This window comes from Melanotaenia boesemani, chromosome 5 (assembly GCF_017639745.1).
Source record: "Melanotaenia boesemani isolate fMelBoe1 chromosome 5, fMelBoe1.pri, whole genome shotgun sequence".
NCBI lineage: Eukaryota > Metazoa > Chordata > Actinopteri > Atheriniformes > Melanotaeniidae > Melanotaenia > Melanotaenia boesemani.
In genome coordinates this window covers 20,540,637-20,561,484 of record NC_055686.1, presented here as the reverse complement: position 1 = coordinate 20,561,484, position 20,848 = coordinate 20,540,637, and the positions used below count along the sequence as shown (strand labels likewise).

General features: G+C 38.2%; 2 protein-coding genes across 3 annotated transcripts; one reads left to right on the top strand and one right to left on the bottom strand.

Annotated features, from left to right (window-relative positions):
* Positions 1–20: 20 nt before the first annotated feature.
* Positions 21–6,789, bottom strand: elp5 (elongator acetyltransferase complex subunit 5). 2 transcript variants are annotated; one of them, XM_041986085.1, is made up of 9 exons: positions 6,771–6,789; positions 5,168–5,234; positions 4,997–5,057; positions 4,802–4,882; positions 1,405–1,616; positions 989–1,164; positions 817–912; positions 611–711; positions 21–516 (listed from the first exon to the last, which is right to left on the bottom strand). In XM_041986085.1, the coding sequence occupies exons 2-9, from the start codon at positions 5,220–5,222 to the stop codon at positions 408–410; spliced, it is 891 nt and encodes a 296-aa protein (XP_041842019.1). In that variant the 5' UTR covers positions 5,223–5,234; positions 6,771–6,789; the 3' UTR covers positions 21–407. The 2 variants fall into 2 exon arrangements, with proteins under 2 accessions (XP_041842019.1, XP_041842018.1); XM_041986084.1 differs by lacking the exon at positions 6,771–6,789 and adding an exon at positions 5,419–5,779.
* phf23b (PHD finger protein 23b) lies at positions 5,804–10,452 on the top strand. Its single transcript, XM_041986083.1, has 5 exons — positions 5,804–6,293; positions 7,568–7,599; positions 7,688–7,780; positions 8,485–9,091; positions 9,283–10,452. The coding sequence occupies exons 1-5, from the start codon at positions 6,266–6,268 to the stop codon at positions 9,474–9,476; spliced, it is 954 nt and encodes a 317-aa protein (XP_041842017.1). The 5' UTR covers positions 5,804–6,265; the 3' UTR covers positions 9,477–10,452.
* The last annotated feature ends 10,396 nt before the right edge of the window (positions 10,453–20,848 follow it).

The window sequence follows — 20,848 nt, the reverse complement described above, 5'->3', positions numbered from 1 at the left end:
TAAGATAATTAACAGAAGGCTACATCTTAGGAAAATAATTTCTATAATGGAAATATGTTTCATTTTATTACTTTAAATACCCTGTGACCCCTTGTACTGTTTTTTTTTTTACCCATAGACCACAAAGCAGAGATATAGTGCATGTGATGTGACTAACTTCAGCACAATGGCTCAGAAAATGTATCATAACATGTTTTCATGCCATGAAAAGCTTAAAGAAAAGGCAATCCATAAAATTAGAGAAAACTCTTGCATTTTATAAAGAATATTTCTTAGAGACATATGACACATTAATTTACATAATCAAAATTCCTTTAGGTGATATAAGGAATTGAGTCTCCATTGATGGACATGTCTCATTGTGTTCAGTGGGCAAGGAAAATGGCACCAGGCTTTATGCCTTAATCCTAAACATCAAGATCGTCATCAGGATCCTCCTGGTCATAGTCGTCATTGGCATCGGGTTCATACAGAATTCGTCCCGATCCCGGGCCTGAGTGAAGCAAAGCGGTTTTTCTGTAAGATATTAAAAAAAAAATAAAAAGAATTATACTTTTTTTTCTTAAGTCAAAGAGGAAACATATGAATAAATTGTGGAAAAGTTTCTGACTTCTCTTTGCTGAAGACAAAGGGAAGTGCAAGTTTCTCCTTTGCCTCGCGCTCTGTCTCAGACAATCGAAGATTGAAGGTCAAGTTAGCTGTTGGGTCCACCTATAGAAACACAAAAATACATTTTTTTTCTGCCCTATCATGTCTTTCCACCCATTTTTATTCAATTTTATTCTATAAAAGTAATTAGCATAAGTTAAACTGCACCTGTTGTTCATCAGTGTCATTCTGTTTGTGTCCAGGATTGCAGGGCTTGCTCTGGACTGTGACTGTAAGATCCTCGTTGATGCTGAATATCTCCTCCTATAGATAAAAATACAAAGCTATCAATGATTCATAGCAAAGAAAGAAAAAAAGTCCCAGAACAAACGCTGCTTACATCTTGCATAACTTTCCCCGATTTTGAGCGCTTTGTTATTTTCGCCACTGCTTCATCTCCCTTCATTCCAGGTGTCACAGTGATGACTGAAGTTGCTAAGTGGCAGACGCTTCCCACAGTCCCCTTTTGATGCATGTCTGCATGGAGCAGGCCTATAATAGCTCTCACAGCTCCCCCTAATGAAAACACAGTAAACAACTCTTAAACAAATGAAGCAGTGCATTGTCTTTCAGCTTTACTTTACACCAAAATAGGTCAGTATAGATACCTTGATGATATAGAAATTATTTGCTTTTCATGAAAGACAAGAATCAAAACAGTAATGTAACTCTGGAAGTCATAACTTTACACATTCAAACAAAACCACATAAAAGGTTCAACACAACACAGACACAAAATTTAATATAATTTCTCACCTTTCTTGAGCTGCTGAAGTGTCTTGCACACAGCAGGTGGATTCACATGTCTTAATATCCATGACAGAGAGTCAATCACCAATGTAGCTGGTTTGAGGTGTGAGGTCTGTTTAATCAGATGTGTAAGTTCCACCAAACTAAACTGTTGAACTGTGAAAGTTGGGTGATCAGACCATCCAAGTGGGTCTATATAAGCACTGTGAATGTGTAGCCTGAAAGAAATAAAGGAAATAATCACTTCGTCAGTTTAATCAATCTATCAAAAAAAAAAAAAATTATATATATATATATATATATATATATATATATATATATATATATATATATATATAGCTTGGTGTCTTCTCTGGATACAGAATCAGCTTTAATAAATCAGAGGTGATGCCACTGGACAGAAAAAAAATGGTCCATTTAAATAGTAATTATGACTAACTTTGATAAAACTGTATTAAACTCATTTAATTCCATGTCTGAACATATTGGATTGTATTTGTTGAAATGGAATATCCTTTATAGATCATGGCTTGGTCATGCTGATATGTTGTGAATGAACATTCTGCCTCAGTTATTATACCCAAATAAAATGACTAGTGTAATTTTTTCCATAACTGAATTAAATGGATGGTTTGCTCATTTAAATTGGAAAAATCCTATTATGGAAAATATTGTTCACGCATGGCTAGTCATTTAAAACAAAAATGGCAAAAAAGAAAATTAATGTAGGCATTACAGATTATTAGTGGGCCACTGCTTGAAAAGGTGGGAAGACATTAAGTGTTTGTAATACAATACAAGCTATGCAGCTCACGATGTTACACAGAGCCCATGTATCTCCATCTCAGAAACATAAGTTTGAAACCACACTTTCACCCCTTTGCTTCAAGTGAAAAACAAAGACGGTCAATTTGACCCACTGTTTGTGGTTGTGTTGAAAAATACACAGGTTTTGGAATTTTGTTAGGTAGGAAATAAACATCATTATAGGTTTTAGTCTGACCCAAAATGTAGGTTGCTTGGTATACCAATCATTGCTGCTAAAAACATAAAGGGAACACGTAATCATTACCATGTACCATGTAATTCAAAGCATTGATGCTATGGACTGGCCATGTCGCACCACAGACAGTCCAGGGGTTGACTGATACCCTAATCCAGGTCTGGGAGGAGATCCTCAGTGGAACATCCGTCGTCTCAACAGGAGCATGCCCAGACTGACTTCAGACATGCCTAGACTACGGAACCTCATTTTGACTCGTCTTGAGGAATTTCTACAGAAGTTGGGTCTGCCTACGATCTGATCTTTCCACTTTTATTTAATATTTCTTAGTACGATTCTGAATCCAGACCTCCATCGGTTAATATTTTAATTGATCATTCTTATGTTAATTTGTTCTCAACACATGTCACTATGTAATGAATAATGATTTTCCACTGGAATACAGTGCCTTGCAAAAGTATTCACCCCCTTGGCCTTTTACCAAATTTGTTACATTGCAACCAAATCAGAATTTTATTTGATGGATCTGCACAAAATAGTCCAAGTTTTGAAGTGAAATGAGAAATATAAATACAAAAAAGACATTTCAAAAATAAAAAATTGAAAATTGCCATGTGCATATGTATTCACCCCCCCAATGTCAGTACTTTGTAGAGCCACCTTTTGCGGCGATCACAGCTGCAAGTCGCTTTTGATAAGTCTCTACGAGTTTACCACATCTTGCCACTGGGATTTTTGCCCATTCTTCAAGGGAAAACTGCTCCAGCTCCTTCAGGTTTGATGGTTTGCGCTTATGAACAGCAATCTTTAAGTCTGACCACAGATTCTCAATTGGATTGAGGTCTGGACTTTGACTAGGCCATTCCAACACATTTACATTTTTCTCCTTAAGCCACTCAAGTGTTGCTTTAGCAGTATGCTTGGGGTCATTGTCCTGCTGGAAGGTGAACCTCCGTCCTAGTCTCAGATCACTGACAGATTGATAGAGGTTTTGCTCAAGAATACTTCTGTATTTAACACCATCCATCTTTCCCTTGACTCGGACCAGTTTCCCAGTGCCTGCTGCTGAAAAACATCCCCACAGCATGATGCTGCCACCACCATGTTTCACTGTAGGGATGGTGTTCTTGGGGTGATGGGATGTGTTGGGTGTGCGCCAGACATACCGTTTTCCTTGATGGCCAAAAAGCTCAATTTTAGTCTCATCTGACCAGAGCACCTTTCTCCATACATTTTGACAATCTCCCACGTGCCTTTGTGCAAAGTCAAAACGTGCCTTCTTATTTTTAGCAGAAAGTAATGGCTTTCTTCTGGCCACCCTTCCATAAAGCCCAGCTCTGTGGAGTGTACGGCTGATTGTGGTCCTATGGACAGATACTCCAGCCTCTGCTGTGTAACTCTGCAGCTCCTCCAGGGTTACCTTCGGGCTCTGGGCTGCCTCTCTGATTAATGCCCTCCTTGCCCGGTCTGTCAGTTTTGGTGGGCGACCCTCTCTTGGCTGGTTTGTTATGGTGCCATATTCTTTCCATTTGATGATGATGATGGATTTTATGGTGCTCCTGGGGATCATCAAAGATTTAGATATTTTTTTATAACCTAACCCAGACTTATACTTCTCAACAACTTTGTCTCTGACTTGTTTGGAGAGTTCTTTGGTCTTCATAGTGGTGTTTGGTTAGCGGCACCCCTTCATTAGATGTTGCAGCCTCTGAGACCTTTCAGAAGAGGTGTATATATACTGATAGATCATGTGACACTTAGATTGGACACAGGTGAACTTTGTTTCACTCATAGTGTGACTTCTGAAGGTAACTGGTTAGACCAGAGCATTTTAGGGCCTTCATAACAAAGGGGGTGAATACATATGCACATGGCAATTTTCAGTTTTTTATTTTTGAAATGTCTTTTTTGTATTTATATTTCTCATTTCACTTCAAAACTTGGACTATTTTGTGCAGATCCATCAAATAAAATTCTGATTTGTAAAAAATATTCAAATTAGAGGTTGCAATGTAACCAATTCGGTAAAAGGCCAAGGGGGTGAATACTTTTGTAAGGCACTGTATTTCATTCAAGAGCTAAGATGTGGCGTTTAAGTGTTCCCTTTATTTATTTACAACAGTGTAGTTTCTCTTGTTTTGGTTTTCTCCCCTAACTTAACCTTGCTTTTAATTTTTCATTTCTGTATTAATCTATGAGCCAAATGTTTTTTGTGGTTGCTTAAGTTGGTTTCTAGCACTTTTATTGTGCTGTAGAAGTAGAAGTTAAAAAAATCTAAATGAAATTGATCAAATATACTGAAGAGAAAATGGAAGTAAATAAAAATACTTACATGGGAGAAATTTCGCATTTTAAATTATTTCATAAAAAAAAGAAAAGCTGATCACCAATCTTAATTACCTGTGTGTGACTAATGTTTTCAATCCATCTTTCAGCTCTTCCTCACTCACATCAAAACCCAGGACGTGGACAGCCTCCTCCCTAACGTAAAACATTATGTCAGGGAATATATTGATGACTGTTAGTGAATATATACTTTACACACGCAATTAGATACAACGTAGTCGCAGACACCACACACATTTCTTTAAATACCTGTTTAAGGCAGCATTGATCAGGCTCTTGAGGAGGTTGCGTCCAGAGTAACAACACGTATCTATCAATATATGTACATATTACACGGGTTTATCATGTCTGGCCAACAAATGTGGGAATGTTATTTTTTTCCATTAACAATCTAATTTAGAAAATATTCAAAGCATTTACCTTGTATTATAAGAAACCCTCCAGTATCGGTCCCTTGCAATAATTCTGACAACATTGTACTACCCGGCTATAGGGAACACACGTACAATTAGCTAGTTAGCATTCTTCAGAATGTTAGCTAAACGTCAGTAATAAAAGCAAAAATCAAGATGATTACACGGAAAAATAACGACAAACTTCAGCGCTAAGAATACTGTGTACTCCAAGTTGCAGAAAGCTATACTTAACAAACCACAGGGTTTTCTTTGCACCTTAAACTTCTACCTTTACTCGCTTGGTACCAGGATTAGGTTACTCAGATTTACAAACATCATATCCCACACTTCCCCTGGATTTCACGTAAGTGTGGGAAACGAGTTCAATAAAGTCAACAACCCCGGTTTAACTGAGGGACAAAGCTACATTTAAAACTACGTTACCCAGCATACACTGGAGCGATAATTTCATTGCTTCTTCAAGGTGGCTGCTAAAGTGGATCAGCGCTGTTGACTAACTCCACCTACCCTCGCCTTAACAACCAATCCGCTACTTCTCGCTAACCATAAGAACCAATCACAACAAAATATCCCTCCCGCTGCGTCCTTAGAGAAGATCCAATGAAGCATCGAACCCTCAAGAGGTTTCTGCCGCGCACGAACAGGACCGTGCGAAATAAAGCCCAAACTCTGTTCATTTGTACGTATAGGGAAGAATCGATCAACTTAAACAGAGAAGTTTCTATTATGGATCTACAATTATCATTTGCACTTATATAACGAGATTCGGAAATTCAGATGTCTTTTTTTAGCGATGGATTTATAAATGTATGGACGAAAAAAGGGGAGCTTTAAGTGCACCACGTTAAACGTTAGAAGAATTACTGTTTTGATTCTGCTACGTTAACGGGCGCTGTTGAATCCAAATCGAGGTTGACTCGCAACGGTGCTTCTTCAGGAAAAATCTCATCGGTCCTCCGCATCCTTGGTATTGTGTTGGTAAAACTACAGGGGAAAAGGTGCAGCCACGCTGGGGAAAAGCTCCAAGCGACGGCCGCTGCCATTCTCCGGCTAGCTCGCAAGCAGCTTCTTCTTATATCAAGGCCTTGTCGGTGAGGCGACAATGCTTGACATAATGTCTGAGCACCAAGGTAATGCTTCACAATTATTGTTTCTAATTATATATAAGTTTTTTTTTGTTTATTTTAACACTTGAATTGTGACATTACTGTGTTCACCGTAAAACGGTCGTTTTGCGAGCTTTAAACTTGCTAATCAAATGTAAATTCAGACTAATACTACTGTTATTCTTGGTTGCGTATGCTTAGTTATTAGCATGGTTTTCAACTGACTAAATTATTAACTGTTGTAAAACGGCCAAAAGCCGCGTTGTTAGGAAATAGGTGTAGTTTTTACTAGATTATTGTAGCTGGCTTACTAAATGTTATCGTTACAGGTCACTTAGCTTGCTAGTTAGCTAACGCGCCTAATAATCAGGTTAACGTTAAATAATTACTGAATAGTCTATATTGTCACACCACTGAAAACAACGTTAACAGGTCAAATTTAAAAAGAGTTAGGTCTATTTTCTACAAAAAAAAAAGACTTATTATTGCATTGGCTCGAACCTCAGCCGACACGCCCGGTGAAATGTTAGCGGCACATTGCTAACGCCAAGTTAGCTCTCAAGCTGCTTTTCCTTCCAACTTGAGCCCCCACTTCCATTTCAAGAAATAAAGCGTGATGTGCCAGTTGATTGACTGTTCGATTGTTAACCAAAGCTTTCGTTTCCAATTGTCATATTAAATGTGTTATTCTTATAATAGTATATGAATGTTATTAAGTAAAACTAGCTCGATTTACTGTTATTGCTGCAAACCGAATAATACGATGTTAGCTTCCCATCCAGATATGAGCTAATGTTAGCAGATGGATTATAGAAATCTCTAACTAACGAGTATTTGACATTCCTGTCCGCAACACCTTTTAAAGACATGCTTTTAAAATAAACACTCCTTTTTAGTCGACACTAAAATGTTTATAAAGTTAAAAAAAAAATCGTGACCAAGTGACACCGGTTGCGGTTGTAGAAGTACACAGCTACAACTAGCATTAGCGTCCGCTGGCATACTAGCTTATTATTACGTTAAAGTTGCTGTAAATAAACTGTCGGCAATTTAACATAACTGAACAGTCACGGTTATATAGTGAGATCAAAACGCCTGTTGCTAATAATCCCGATTAAGATATTGAGCTGTGTTAGCTAGCTAATGCTAGCATTATTATCCTCGTTTCTCAACACACCCCCCTTGGCAATCCTTTATACTCGGCAATTCTGTGGTGTTTCACGACCAAATGTTGAGCCAGCCAAGAAAAGTCACTTGTAACATACACATTTGTTGACTTTTCTTTTCCTCCTTACCAGATTCACTGTTGACGTGCAAAACGGAGCCTCTTGTGAGTACTCTTTTATTTAGGATAATTAATTCAGTTTAGCCAGGTAACTGTGGTTTAGCTTTCTCTAACAAATGTGTCCTCTATATAGCCCCCTGAAAGGAGAAAGAGGACTGTTGAGGACTTCAACAAGTTCTGCAGCTTTGTCCTGGCCTATGCTGGTTACATCCCCAGTCCCAAAGAGGTAAGCAGTTTTTAATGTTGCCCATAACATATGAAAGTTAGCTACTACCAAAGCTGCACAGTTTGTGGGCATGAATAAGGTGAAAATGTATAGCTAGAGACTGACAATTGGTATTTGTTTCAGCACACGAAGGTAAGTGATGACTTCAGAAAGGCAGGATATTAACTCCGCAAGAAACATCAGTAGATAGTTATGAAATAAATTCCTACCAAAAATAAAATGAGGACAGTGTGATTTAATTGAATGATTGTATGATTAGTGTAATGCCACATCAGGTTGTGATTCAAAACTTCAAAATCTATTATGACATGTTAAATAATCGACTCTAGTCTGTATTATAAATACAGTGGTGTGATAAGTAAGTATTCCTGCAGAGATTTAACTGCAGTAGTCTTCTGCTCTTCTTTGCATTGAAACTTGTTTTTAAAATGTGCTTTATAAATAAAGTGGATTGGATTGAAAGTTATTTACCAGCATTGGAGGAAAAGCTGTTTTTGTTTTGTTCACTGAAAATAATTTCTTACTTTTAGTTTTGTTCTGTTCTCCTAAAAAAAATAAAATAAACACAATCATGTCAGAGTGATTATAAGAATGTGAAATGTTAGTTTTGCATTCCTGGTACATGACCATTATAGCCTATTGTGCTCATGGTGTAAAGATTAACTTAAATGTTTTTTTGTTTTTGTTTTTTTTAAACTCTGTAGGAAAGTTCCTGGTCTCCAACTTCATCCAGCTCTGCACACAGTTCAGGACTGTCAGCAGATGGAGGTGGTGGGGGCAGCAGCTCCATGGGTAATACTTGGGCAGATGGGAGCTCCGACATTCACACCATCCATACTTTTGTCCGCAAAGCTCGAGCAAATAAGGGCAAAAATATTCGTCGCATGCACTCTGATAGCACTCTGCTGGACAAGATGCGCCTTAAAGACTCGTTGTATGAAAGCCATGCCGCCACAAAGGCAGAGCGCAAAAAGGATAAAAAACTAAAAAAGTTGTCTCTGGGCTCTGCCATGACGGCAGCGGATAGCGGCAGCAGCGAAAGCGAGAAAAGAGCCCGCATCAAACGCAGCAAAAACTCCTCCAAACAGCCAAAAGCTAAGAAGCTCAAGAGTTCAGCTGCCCAAAGCGAGACAGACTCTGAGGCACGGAATATACACACAGAGGTGCGTGCTGTCAGAGAGGAGCTGCCGGCGCATGGGGGCTCCACTTCAAGCATGAAGACACAGCCAGATGAATCCATCAGAGAAGCAGATATGAGTTCCAGTGAGGGTGAAACATGGATCGCTGATGAAGACATTATGGTAGAGTCAGGTATGACATTGTGCGCTTTTTTTTCCTCCTTTAAAAAAGGGATTTTTTTTTTTTTTCATCTGCATCTTGAATGTGTACTACAAAATTTTCATCTCTCTTAAGCTGCCCTTTTCCCAATGCTTAATCTGCACTGATTAGCAATTATGTGTTGCAAATAGAGTACTCTAACTCTGATACCTTTATCCACACAGGAGATGATTCATGGGACTTGATCACCTGTTACTGTGGGAAACCATTCGCGGGGCGGCCGATGATTGAGTGCAACCAGTGCAGCATATGGGTGCATTTGTCATGCGCAAAGATAAAAAAGTCAAATGTTCCTGACATCTTTTACTGCCACAAGTGCAGAGACGTGCGGCGGTCAGGACACAAAAAGGACACCTAGACGTGAAGAGGATGGAAGGGACAAGGAGCAAGCCCGCCCCCTCCCCCCCTTTTTTTTCTCCCCTTTCTTGCTGTCTTCTGACACGCAACTCACTTATTCTGATGCCTACAGCCAAAACAGCCTGAATTATCACCTGGATGGCAACTGTATCATTAGTTTGTAGTAGGATTTTTTTTTTTTTTTTTTTTTTTTTTTTTTGGAGGGTGGGGGGGACAATCACAACCGTTCTTATTCTTATTTATCCCTCACATTTTATTTTTGGTAACTGAATAACTGGATGTAAGACAACAGTGATAGTTGAGAATCATTTACTTGCCATAAATCCCAACATTAATTTTATGTACAGTGCTATTTGTGTACACATAATTTTTGCAAACTTGTCCTCATCTTCATTGTGGATGTTTTTTTTTTTTGTTGTTGTTTTGTTTTTTTTTTCTCAAGAACTTAAGTAGTTTAAAAGAATATGATTCTCTGTTCAACTTTCTTTTCAGCCTAAAATTGATTTATAAAATTTAAAAACTGACAAAAGTTAGCTTATATTGTATATCTGAAGAGATGAAAGTTGTCAATCCTTTTATTTGTTTATAATATGCCATAATGATAGATGGGGCAGCTCTTTTAATTTTATATATATATATAAAATCCCAGGTAATTTTTATGTTTTTTCAGTGGCAATCACTGAATTTGAAAGTAAAAAGTTCTCACACTGCAATGAGAGATAATCAGAAATGACCTCCACGTAGTTACATTTGAAGTTGCATACAGACAATTCTTTCATCGACTCACTTTGAAAATACAAACCTAAATTCAGTTTTCTCTACGTGGCTGGAATTGAAGAATCTGAGCTGCGGCTGATGAGCTTGTACCCAGCTGCATACATTTATAACCAAGCATTTACTGCTTCTGCCTGGCTCCTTATTCAGTCATTCATAGCCATGTACCATAAACATTTCCATTAAAAGCTATTTCATTTTGATGTTTTTGTTTTGTGTGGTTTTGTTTTATTTTGTGTGTTATCAAGTCATCTGATACGAGGAGGGCAACGTTGCTATAAAACAACTGGTTATGACGCTTTACGCTGTCAGTGACTGAGGCTGGTTTTATAAATGGTTGTACATTTTTTTCCATGTCATTGTTTATTTCTTAGCTTTCTGAGAAGTGGGGTTAGAGATACACCTGCATCAGAGAGAGGACACAAGATTGTCTCATCGAGATCAAAGTGGTAGTGTACAGGACACAAGTCAAGGCTGTGTAGGTTGTGGCGTTTTTGTTTATATGGTTTCTACCACATGCTTTTTTTTTCTCTATTTTTGTTGGTGGGAGAGTCTTGGCAAGTCTTCAGTAGCAGTTGCACTCCCTGCACAACTTCAATTCTGTGTACATATCTTGTTCTTTGACAACTGTACATATGTGAAAGTGAAGAGAATACCCAAGCAAATTCTATATTTTCTGCGGTCTGATATTGTTTTCTTTAACTGTAGCTTGAAAAATAAAAATATTTGGGAACATAAAAGTTGTATTTTTTAATTATTTGAGTTGAAAGGACACAACAGGTGTTGAATCACATTTTCTTTTAATAGATATTGTCACACTGTAAAAAGTGTCTGTCATGTTTGTCTTCCACCACTAGAGGGTGATGGTTGACAAGAAAATCACTGGTATGGCAGTAAATTAAATAGGTTTTTTGAATAAATATAAAGATATACAAAGTCTACACATTTGTTTGAATGTAGAAAAAAGGAGAGCAGCTTTTGAGATTTGTCTAATCCATATTGTCTTTTCTGTTGACATCTGGTCCATCCTGCAAAATAAAAGCACTGTAAATGCTCAGTTCTTCATTTTCAGGTAAAAACAAGGTCTTTATGAATTAATAATGGCAATCTAATGCTGTGCTCAGATTAGACGGGGATCCTGGACTAATGGATATCCTGAATCTTGAATATTGTGTAGGCAATAGCAGTAGAAAAATATTAATCGAAACACTGATGGTGCTCATTAAAGCTGCAACATAATTCCCCTGAAGACCCTAATGTACACAATGTTAATGCCTTCTGTGTAAAAAGATATTTTAACTCATTGTTATGCAGGTGTTTGTCTGAAAGCAAGCAATCCTTGAGGCTAAACAAATATAAATTGCAATTAATACAATTTTAACTTTCATAGCAATACACATGCAATCTGTCTCTCATTGCCCACCTTTCTGTGTCGGAAACTGGACATTTGAAAGCGGCCAATGGAATCCAGAGGAGCAACTTTCCTCCTGAAGACAGTAAAGAGAGAACAACCAACTTAATTTGACACAACTGTCTAATTCATCCTCCCATTAACGGTTTTAATTGTGAGCCCTCCCATAACTTGAATAGATTTTCGTCAGGAATATTGAAAATCTTCTTTCAGACTGTATTTCTTTATTAATTTTACAGACTGAGTGCATTGTGTTTTATGTTGAGTATATTTTGTAATAAATTCTTAAAAAATTAAAATACATTTAGTCGTTAACTGACTTTAGATCCTGTGTCCTCACCTTTTTTCATTGGCTTTACGGTTGTACTGGTTCTGGTGCTGTTGCCGTGTTGGGATGATGAGATGACTGTCTGCATCCCTGCTAGTCTCTGTTGCATCCCCCACAGAGAGGTCGCCGCCGTCTGAGTGATCAGACAGACGGGAAAATACCTCCTGGTCAAGCCAGTTAACTTCCTGACAACAGAAACCAGATCATATAAACTCCACATGACTGAAAGTTGTTTGATCCGCAGTTTAGTGTGAGCTTAGACTTACCCTTTTGCTTTTTAATCTGCTTGGTAAAGCTGCAGCAGATATTTGCTCCAGCAGCAGGTAAAGAGTCAGGAAGGGGAGAACACATCTGGAGCAAAGCATCTGCATGGAGTAAGACCACCACCGTCAAATGGATTAGTCTCAAGTTTACTGTAAGGATGCAGTCACGCAAGAAAATGTATCTCAGACAGAAACAACTGATTACCTTAAATCTTCTCTGTGGATTAGGTTCTCAACAGTCTTGGTTGCAGCTCTGAGTCTGTGGCTGCTGATCAGTGTGGAGGGTATTTGTAGCAAGTCTTCAAGGGTGGGTTTATATTGTGGGACTATAATGGGGCTGTTTAGGCTAAGTGTGTGTGAGTGTGAGACTGACTTCAGACATGCCAATTAGATGTGCCGCCTTGCTGGCCAGCATTGCCATCATTTGTTTCCAGCCTCTATTGCCATTCTTCAGTGCTGACAACATGCCTTGACACACGTAGTTACATACACATTGCACATCTTCCCCCTCCACACCCTCGACAAGGACAGATGGGAGCATGATAAGGCCATTTTGTTAAAGGATGTTGTAGCTTTCTGTTTACGGTCTTGCCTTGGGGGCCATAATATTACCCTTGAGCCAGTTTGAAGTGGCTTTAATTCTTTCCCCATCCTCTCAAAACATTAATACAGAATTTATTCTCAAAATCTCATGATTTGTTTTGTCAAGGTACATACAGTAAATATAATTGGTTTTATATTTTAAAATACAAATATTTGAAGTGACTGTAGAGGCTCAAGCAGAAGCAAAAGGTTTTATGCCAACAAATCTGCAGCAACTGTGTGATGCTATCATGTCAATATGGAGCAAAAGTTTTGAGGAATGTTTCCAACACCTTGTTGAATCTAAGCCAGAAAGAATTAAGACAGCTCAAAGCAAAAGGGGCTCAAACACAAAAGTAGCAAGATGTACCAAATTATTGGTTTGTTTTTGAGAGCGATATGTGCTCCTATGTTTACATGACTGTTTTAAGAAAGCAAGACTCATACAGCAAGGTTATACATTTCATTAAATTTAAAATCCTCCAGTTCATGTCAGTGCAAAATACTCTGGTTTATTATTTTTTGTTACATCAAGACACTGTCTCTACCTATTAAAATAATAAATAAATGCACAAACAAAAGACCCACACATTAAAACTGCCACCACCGTGTGGCTGTATGTCTTTAAGTTCCAGTTTGCATCGAGATACGTCCAGACTTCATTTTTCACCCTTTTGATACAAAATGTAATCATTGCATTCTGCTGAGATTAAATGTTGTGATAATTAATAAATACGTTCTTGAGTTAAGATCAAAGTGAGTTTCATGAAGTTTCTAGTTTAGCAATGATAAACATTTTGTTCTTGAATCCATATGAATCTTTGGGTTATGCAGAGACACTGTGTTGACAGAAATATTTCTCTGTAAAATTGTACAAATTTTTTTCTTCCTTTTTTGAAAACAGGGCTGTCTGAACTGCAGCTGACAACAGCCAAGGCACTTTCAGTTTGGAGAATCAGGGACGGGTTCGGTGGAGGAGCCAAGCTAACAGCTATTCAGAAAGGTTCAAGATTCAAGAGCTTTGGTTGTCCATTCACCATGTGCTAAAACACACAGAGGAATTGAGATGCTCTCATCATAGAAATTACATAACAAGGAGGTGAAGTACGACAGTAAAATAAAATAAAATAATAAAAGAAAAATAATAATAAAGAGGCAGTTAAATGTTCCAAAAGTATTTACAATATTTACAGTGCAGAGGGAGGCGGCAGATGGGGGAGGTAGTGATTAGAGTTCAGCATCCTGACAGCCTGGTGGATGAAGCTGTTTCACAGTCTTGTGGAGCGGGCCTGGATGCTGCAGAACCTGAGCGCAGGATGCTAAAGTGGGATTGTGAGGGATCCTCAACAATCCTAATGGCTTTGCTGGGGAGGTGGGTATGGAAAATTTCTGAGAGGAAGGGTAGAGGGACACCAGTAACCTTGCTGGCTGCCTTCACTATGTGTTGCAGGGTCTGTTTGCAAGAGGCGATGCAGCTTCCAAACCACACCGTGATGCAGCCAGTGATGAGGCTCTCATTGGTGCCCCGGGAGAAAGAGAGCATGATTGAAGGGGGAACATGCTTTTTTAAGTTTGAGGAGAAAGGAGAGGTGTCTCTGGGCTTTCTTGGCCAGTTGTGTGGTGGGAATTGTTCAGGAGAGGTCCTCAGAAATGTACATCCCCAAGAACTTGGTGCGAAAGCTGTTTCTGGATTTCAGCTGAACTGAAATCCAGAAACAGCTTTCGCACATATGAGCCTTTTGAGTCCAGGTGGGTGAGGGTTGGGAGGGGAGTAGCTGAGATGGCATCTTCAGTGAACCGGTTGGTCCTGGATGCAAACTAGAACGGGTCGTGATCTAATGTTCTGCATGACGAGCCACTCAAAGCTCTTCATAAGGGCCAGTAGTCATTGTAGCTGCATGGGCCGGGCTTCTTTGGAATTACTCTGGTGGCCTTGAAGCACCTAGGGACAGCTGTTTGGCTTAGAGAGGTGTAAAGATGTCTGTTAGGACATCTTTGAGCTCCTCAGCAGAGTCCTTTAAAACCGGAGCAAGTATGTTGTTCGGTTCTGTTGTCTTACATAATTTAATCTTAGAAAGGGTTGTCTTCATGCTGGGACAGAAACAGAGCCTACTCCTCTGGGGGAGGTGATGTCTTCTGTGCTGCTGTGTTATTAAGTGTCTCAAAGTGGCCAAAGAAATAATTTAGGTTGCTGTATTGTTGTTTTATTTCCCTGATTTCACCTTGGCTGTTGCTTGGCCTGCAGTGTCACCACTCCTGAAGGCTACGTCCCGAGCCCACAGGAGCTTGCGGACCTCACCTGTCAGCCATGGTTTCTGGTTAGCTCGAATAGTGATGGTTTTAGTGTGACATCATCAATGTACTTAATGATGTATGCAGTGACTGTCTCTGCACATTTCTGAATGTCTGTGTGACCATTATAAGTGGCAGCCTGTCATAATGATTTTCATTTTCTAAATTTTCACCATCTAAAAACAACTCAAACCTGAAATAAATGATATTATATACAGCGAGGGTTAAGTTGTAAATACTGACTCTTTTCACGTCTTCATTTAAAGTTCAAGTCATTTTATTGTTCCTAATGTAAAGCTTTGTTCACAGACAGGTCCTCAGGGAAGACGTTACAACCCCAAACAATAAAATCCACTCACATACACCAAACATTTGATGTAATAAATATTTTGTTTTACATTTTCTCAACATCCATGTTACAACACTGTGGTTTGTTGCAATACAGTCCAGGTTGCAACACTTTGACAGACAGCATGAATTGTTTTACTTTACGTAAATTCAGTCTTTTTAGCTACGTAAAACATCTTGATGTTGCTCTCTTTCTCTCTTACCAAAATTTAACTTTTACTTTCAAACCTCAAACTACCTTTCTTAAGCTCATGAATTAATGAGCTACCTTATCAGCGTATAAAGATACACCAGAAAACACATATAACTGACTAAAGCAACTATCACAAATTTTGACAAAGAGAATAACAAGGGAAATGTAAGTCAGTTTATTAATTAATTCAGACTCAGTAAAAGAAGAAGCTCAGAAACAGAGACAGAAATCAGAGATAGTATCAAAACCCCAGTGTGTGTGGTAATCTGGAAGACTCTGCTTCGCCCGACTTCACTAGTGGATCGCCACCCAATTCAGACCACACACATCACTCAGCACCACTCCTTCTCCTCACCCACCCGCCTGACCTGCTGCCTATGTCTCCATAAAAACAAAACAGAGAGGAGACAGAGTAGCTGGGATGGATGGAGAGATTGGCAGAGGATCGGGTGGGGAGGTTTGCTTGGAGGGTATGCACATTCGGACACGTTTTCACTTTTCCTCTTTTCCACCCTGTCCTAATTATTTCTATTTTGGAATGCTGAGGCTCACCAAACATAGAGCTAGTGCTGACAGATCGGGTGAGTATAAATAAACCATGACAAGGCTGGCAGCATGTTAGCAGGGGCAGAGACCAGATAGGCTGCACTGATTACCTCCATTATCAGGGACAGGCCTCATTAGGAGCCTCTGGCTGGGTGTGTGACATGCGGTTTCTTTTATTACAACGCAGTTACTAATATCCTTTAAAGTTAAGATTAAGTCAAGTGTATACCAGTAAAATTTCAAACAAATGATTTATAATAACTCTACTAAAGTTATATTATCTTTTACTTACAATAAATGGTATGTCAGTACCCTCTTTTGAGCACAATGTTCACTTACTTAAACTTTTGTTAATGAAAAATATTTTTGGGGAAAATTTCACTGCATTGAATGATCAAATGTCTCAATTAAATGATCAATGGTAGATTTGGGCATTTCAATCAAAAACAGAGATTTTGGCAATTTGCTGGTTTGGAGATTTCAGGTGTGTGTGTAAACACAATGCCAAGAGAGACAATAGTTGAGAAGGGTTAAGGCCATTTCCAAACAATTTGGAGCCCATCATTCTACAGTGAATGAGATTGTTCAGGAGTGGAAAACAGTTTTCACCCAAAGTTCAGACTGTGTGATGTTCGGAGAAACTGCAAAAAATCCCAAGAGCTGCATCTCAGACTCTACAGGCCTCAGTCAACATGTTAAATGTCAAAGTTAGTTAACCTACAATAAGTTAGAGACTGAAAAAGTATGGCCTGTTGGAAGGGTTGCCAGGTAAAAGCCTCTTCTCTTTAAAAAGAACAATCTAACACAATTTAGGTTTAAGTTGCATCTGAATTAATTACTGGACTTTTAAAACAATGTTCTTCGGACAGACAAGGCTAAAGTGGAGATGTTTGGTCATAATGTACAGAACTATGTTCGGAGGAGCTCAAATGCAGCATATTAGCAGAAACACATATTACCAACAGTCAATGGTGATGATGAAGGGCTGATCATTGGGGCTTGGACCTGAACACCTCCTCTGTGTACCAAAGCATCCTAGAGTCCTGTGTGAGGTCATCTGTCTGTCAACTTGGCTGAAATTGGGCCATGCAACAGTTCAATGATCTCAAGCACAGGAGCAAATCTACAGAAAAACAGAAAAAGACAAGAATCTGCACGTCTTTGCAGTGACCGAGTCCACACCTCAGTCTGTTTAAAATGCTGCAGCGGAAAAATACATGGCTGCAAACCTGAATGAAATTAAGTAATATTGAAAAGGAGAGTGGACCAAAATGCCTCATCAATGACATTAGAGACTAATATCAGTATACAGAAAGCTGTAAATAATGTGTACTTCTGCATATTAGTTAAGTTTTTGTTAAATAAAGACACAATATAACATGCATTGTTTCATCCAAGATTGTTTTCATCTGTTACGAAGACCTGAAGAAGAAGATGAACGGATTTATTTTTCCACATGACTTCACATACATAAAAAGTCAACTTTAGAAAAAAAAACATTAAAAGAAGTAAAAGGTGTAATATTCACATAAACATTTGAAAAGGGGAACCTAAAGTACATTAATCATGAGTAAGCATGAAGTACAACATGTGCCTTCTCTATCTATGTGGGCAGATGGACATGATTTCTGTTTAATGAGCTCTGTTTGTTTCTCTCTCACTGCCTTTGGGTGTGTGTTTGTGTGTGTGTGCTGAATAATCTTTCCTCATACTCCGCCCTGGTCCGGTACCCTATAAGTATCAGGCATAGCAGCAGGTGCTAAATATAGTCTCACAGACAGTCTTGTCCGCAAACGTGAGCATCCCCAGAAAAGATTAGCAGGAAAAAATACAGAAGCAAGATTACACTTCTATTGCAATCTTATGCCAGTAATTTATGTTTGTGTTGTTCACATAAACACTGACGGGTGGACAAAATAACAATTTGGTTCACATAAAATAAACGATAAAAAAAAGGATGGCAGGCAGAACATAAGGACTAAAATCATTAAATTGTTACATTTGAACACAGCCATTATCACGGTTTCTCTTAATAGTCTCCGAAGAAAACATCATGCTTTTCATTACAGTGCATTTATTAAGTTCTTTACACCATGTTTATGTTGAAGAATAAAGATTTTGCAGAAATAATACAGATTCACTTCAACAAAGGTTAAAATGTCTTCATATATAAGTTTGTCAATATTTGATGTTAGATTCGATGTAGCTACATAATTGTCTTTTTTAAATCATATTGGCTATTTATTGGTTGAGGTTAGAATCTATCAGACGAAATCTGCAAGTTAAATATGCTGGCTCTGTTTCCTTTTAGGAGATCTTTTTCTATTTGTATAATATCAGGGAACTTGAAACTCACTACGTTTTTCAAACAGTCCATAATTTTATTTTTTTTATCATTTGATTATAGTCATACTGCATATAGCTATGAGCTCTGATTAATTTATTCCATAAATTGGCTTGTTTAGGCCTTTTGTTTGCCAAGTTCTGTTGAAATGTTTTTGTTTTGTTGTAGCTTTTGGTTTTATATAAATAATCAGCTACAAACGTAGTCACAGAGTTTTACCTGCTCACTTGAAACTCCAAATCACAACATCTGTGGTTCATCAGAGATAAATAACCATGTGAACCACCTACAGTCATTGTAGAATCTGCAGTTAAACAAACATGCATGTTGTTGCATTATATCTATAAAGCCTGATTATTCACCTTTACATGTGGTATAACTAGTCAGCAAGACAGCTATAAACATGTAGGTAGTGCCCCTCAATATTCCCCTGTCAGTATTCTTTCTTGTTCAGAGATTCATGTGCTGCCAGGTGTGTTCCAGTCATAGATGTATGAATGGTTCCTGATTGGCTCCAGAATGTTGGACCTAAATCTATCCATCAGGTTGATACTGTTCTCCCCCACCGAGCCAGCATCATTACAGAGTACATCCAGAATTTGGGAGTGGAGAGGGTGGAATGATCTTCTGTGAGTCCATACATCAACCCAAACGAACACATGTGGGATCAGCTTGGGTGTGCTGTCCATGTTGGTTGACCTTCAACAAGTCATGATTGACAGATTGGATGTCATCCCACAAAAACTTATTTTACTTATGTTATTTATACTTATTTTAGTTTCCTTTTTTGCACAACTATGTACTTGTGTTTTCCGTCTTGTAGCTTTTTATTTATTTATTTTTTTTTTTACTACTCTGTGTGCCACACAAAGGCGTAGATTTGGTATTTGTCCCTACCAGTTTTCGTGGCACATGCCAACTGAGCGATACTGCGCTCTCTCAGCAGCAGCAGCCGCGCTGCTTTAAGTCCCGCCTTATTAAGTATTTAAACTGATCTGATTGGCTTTGCGCTTTTGATTTTGCTACATGATTGGCTGTGACCGCTGTCAGTCACAAAGTTCAGAAAGCTAGTTCATATAGCGCTGAGCGTCTGAGTAGTGTCAGCGATATTGACGGTGGTTACCTTCAGTAAGAACTTCAGTAGCGAAGAAAAGAAAGGACATCAGGAGGTATTTTAGAGTGAGTCAATGTAAAAGTTTAAGTCACAAAGAAATTATTTTCCCACGGCCATTGTGTCACGAATAATGGTGATAATATATCACTAAGCCAGAAACATGTTTCCTTATCATGAATTAATGTTATTTTGTCAGGCGACAGAATCAAAGCTGCAGATAGATCAGAGAAAGGAGAAGACGAGGAAGGTGGAAAGGAAGGTGAGCTTTAGTTCTAAGAGATGTGACTTGATCTACACAATTGAATAAAATCTAATCAAAGTCATAATACCACATACTGAAGTGTTTATCTGACCCTCACATAATATTTTACAGACTAAAATGAAGTTGTTAATAATTTCAATTAAAATGAGAAATTAAAAAAGTTATGGACATTTCCTCTAACATAAATTCTATGCAGTTGCAATTAGCCAAAGTGATCACATAAGATTCTCTTATTCAAAAAATGTTGTGTAACAATAGTTTATGACTTTATAATTTTTTCTGTTATTGTTCACATTTCCCTTCAAGGTTTCATGAAGTTTATTAATATAAGCAGTGGATTTCTTGTACTGAAGGATTAAAGAACATTTTTGTTTGTAAAAGTAGATTGCTTGGTGTGATAATCTTGATGCGTAACTAAGTCTGCCGGCAGATGTCTTCATCTCATAAAATCCTAGAAATTATTAAGTAAAATAGACCTGTATTCAGTTTAGCAAAAAGACCCGATTTTATTATCAGTCACTGAGTAGAATTATTTGCATTATAAACTTCTGCTTGTTTAGATTTTCTATCCACTCACTTTTATGATTGGGCTAATAAACATCTGCCATAAGTGCAATGAAACACTTGTCTTCCAGTTGCTCTTTAGACCAATTTTATGTCCCTACCAATGTCAAAATCAAAACTAGGCACTTTTTTTTAACTAAATTGAAATATAAGCAGGTTGGTGACCAGCATGAGGAGAAGGTTCCAGACTATTGTGGCTAAGTATGGATTTTCTATACTAATGAGGTCCCTAACAGTGAAAAATAAATAAAGCGTAAAAATGTCCAAAATGTGTTGTTTTTTTTCCTTAGAATTATGGGATAGTGAAATCATCCAATCCACCAAACAACTCAGAACAAGAGTGTATACCAAC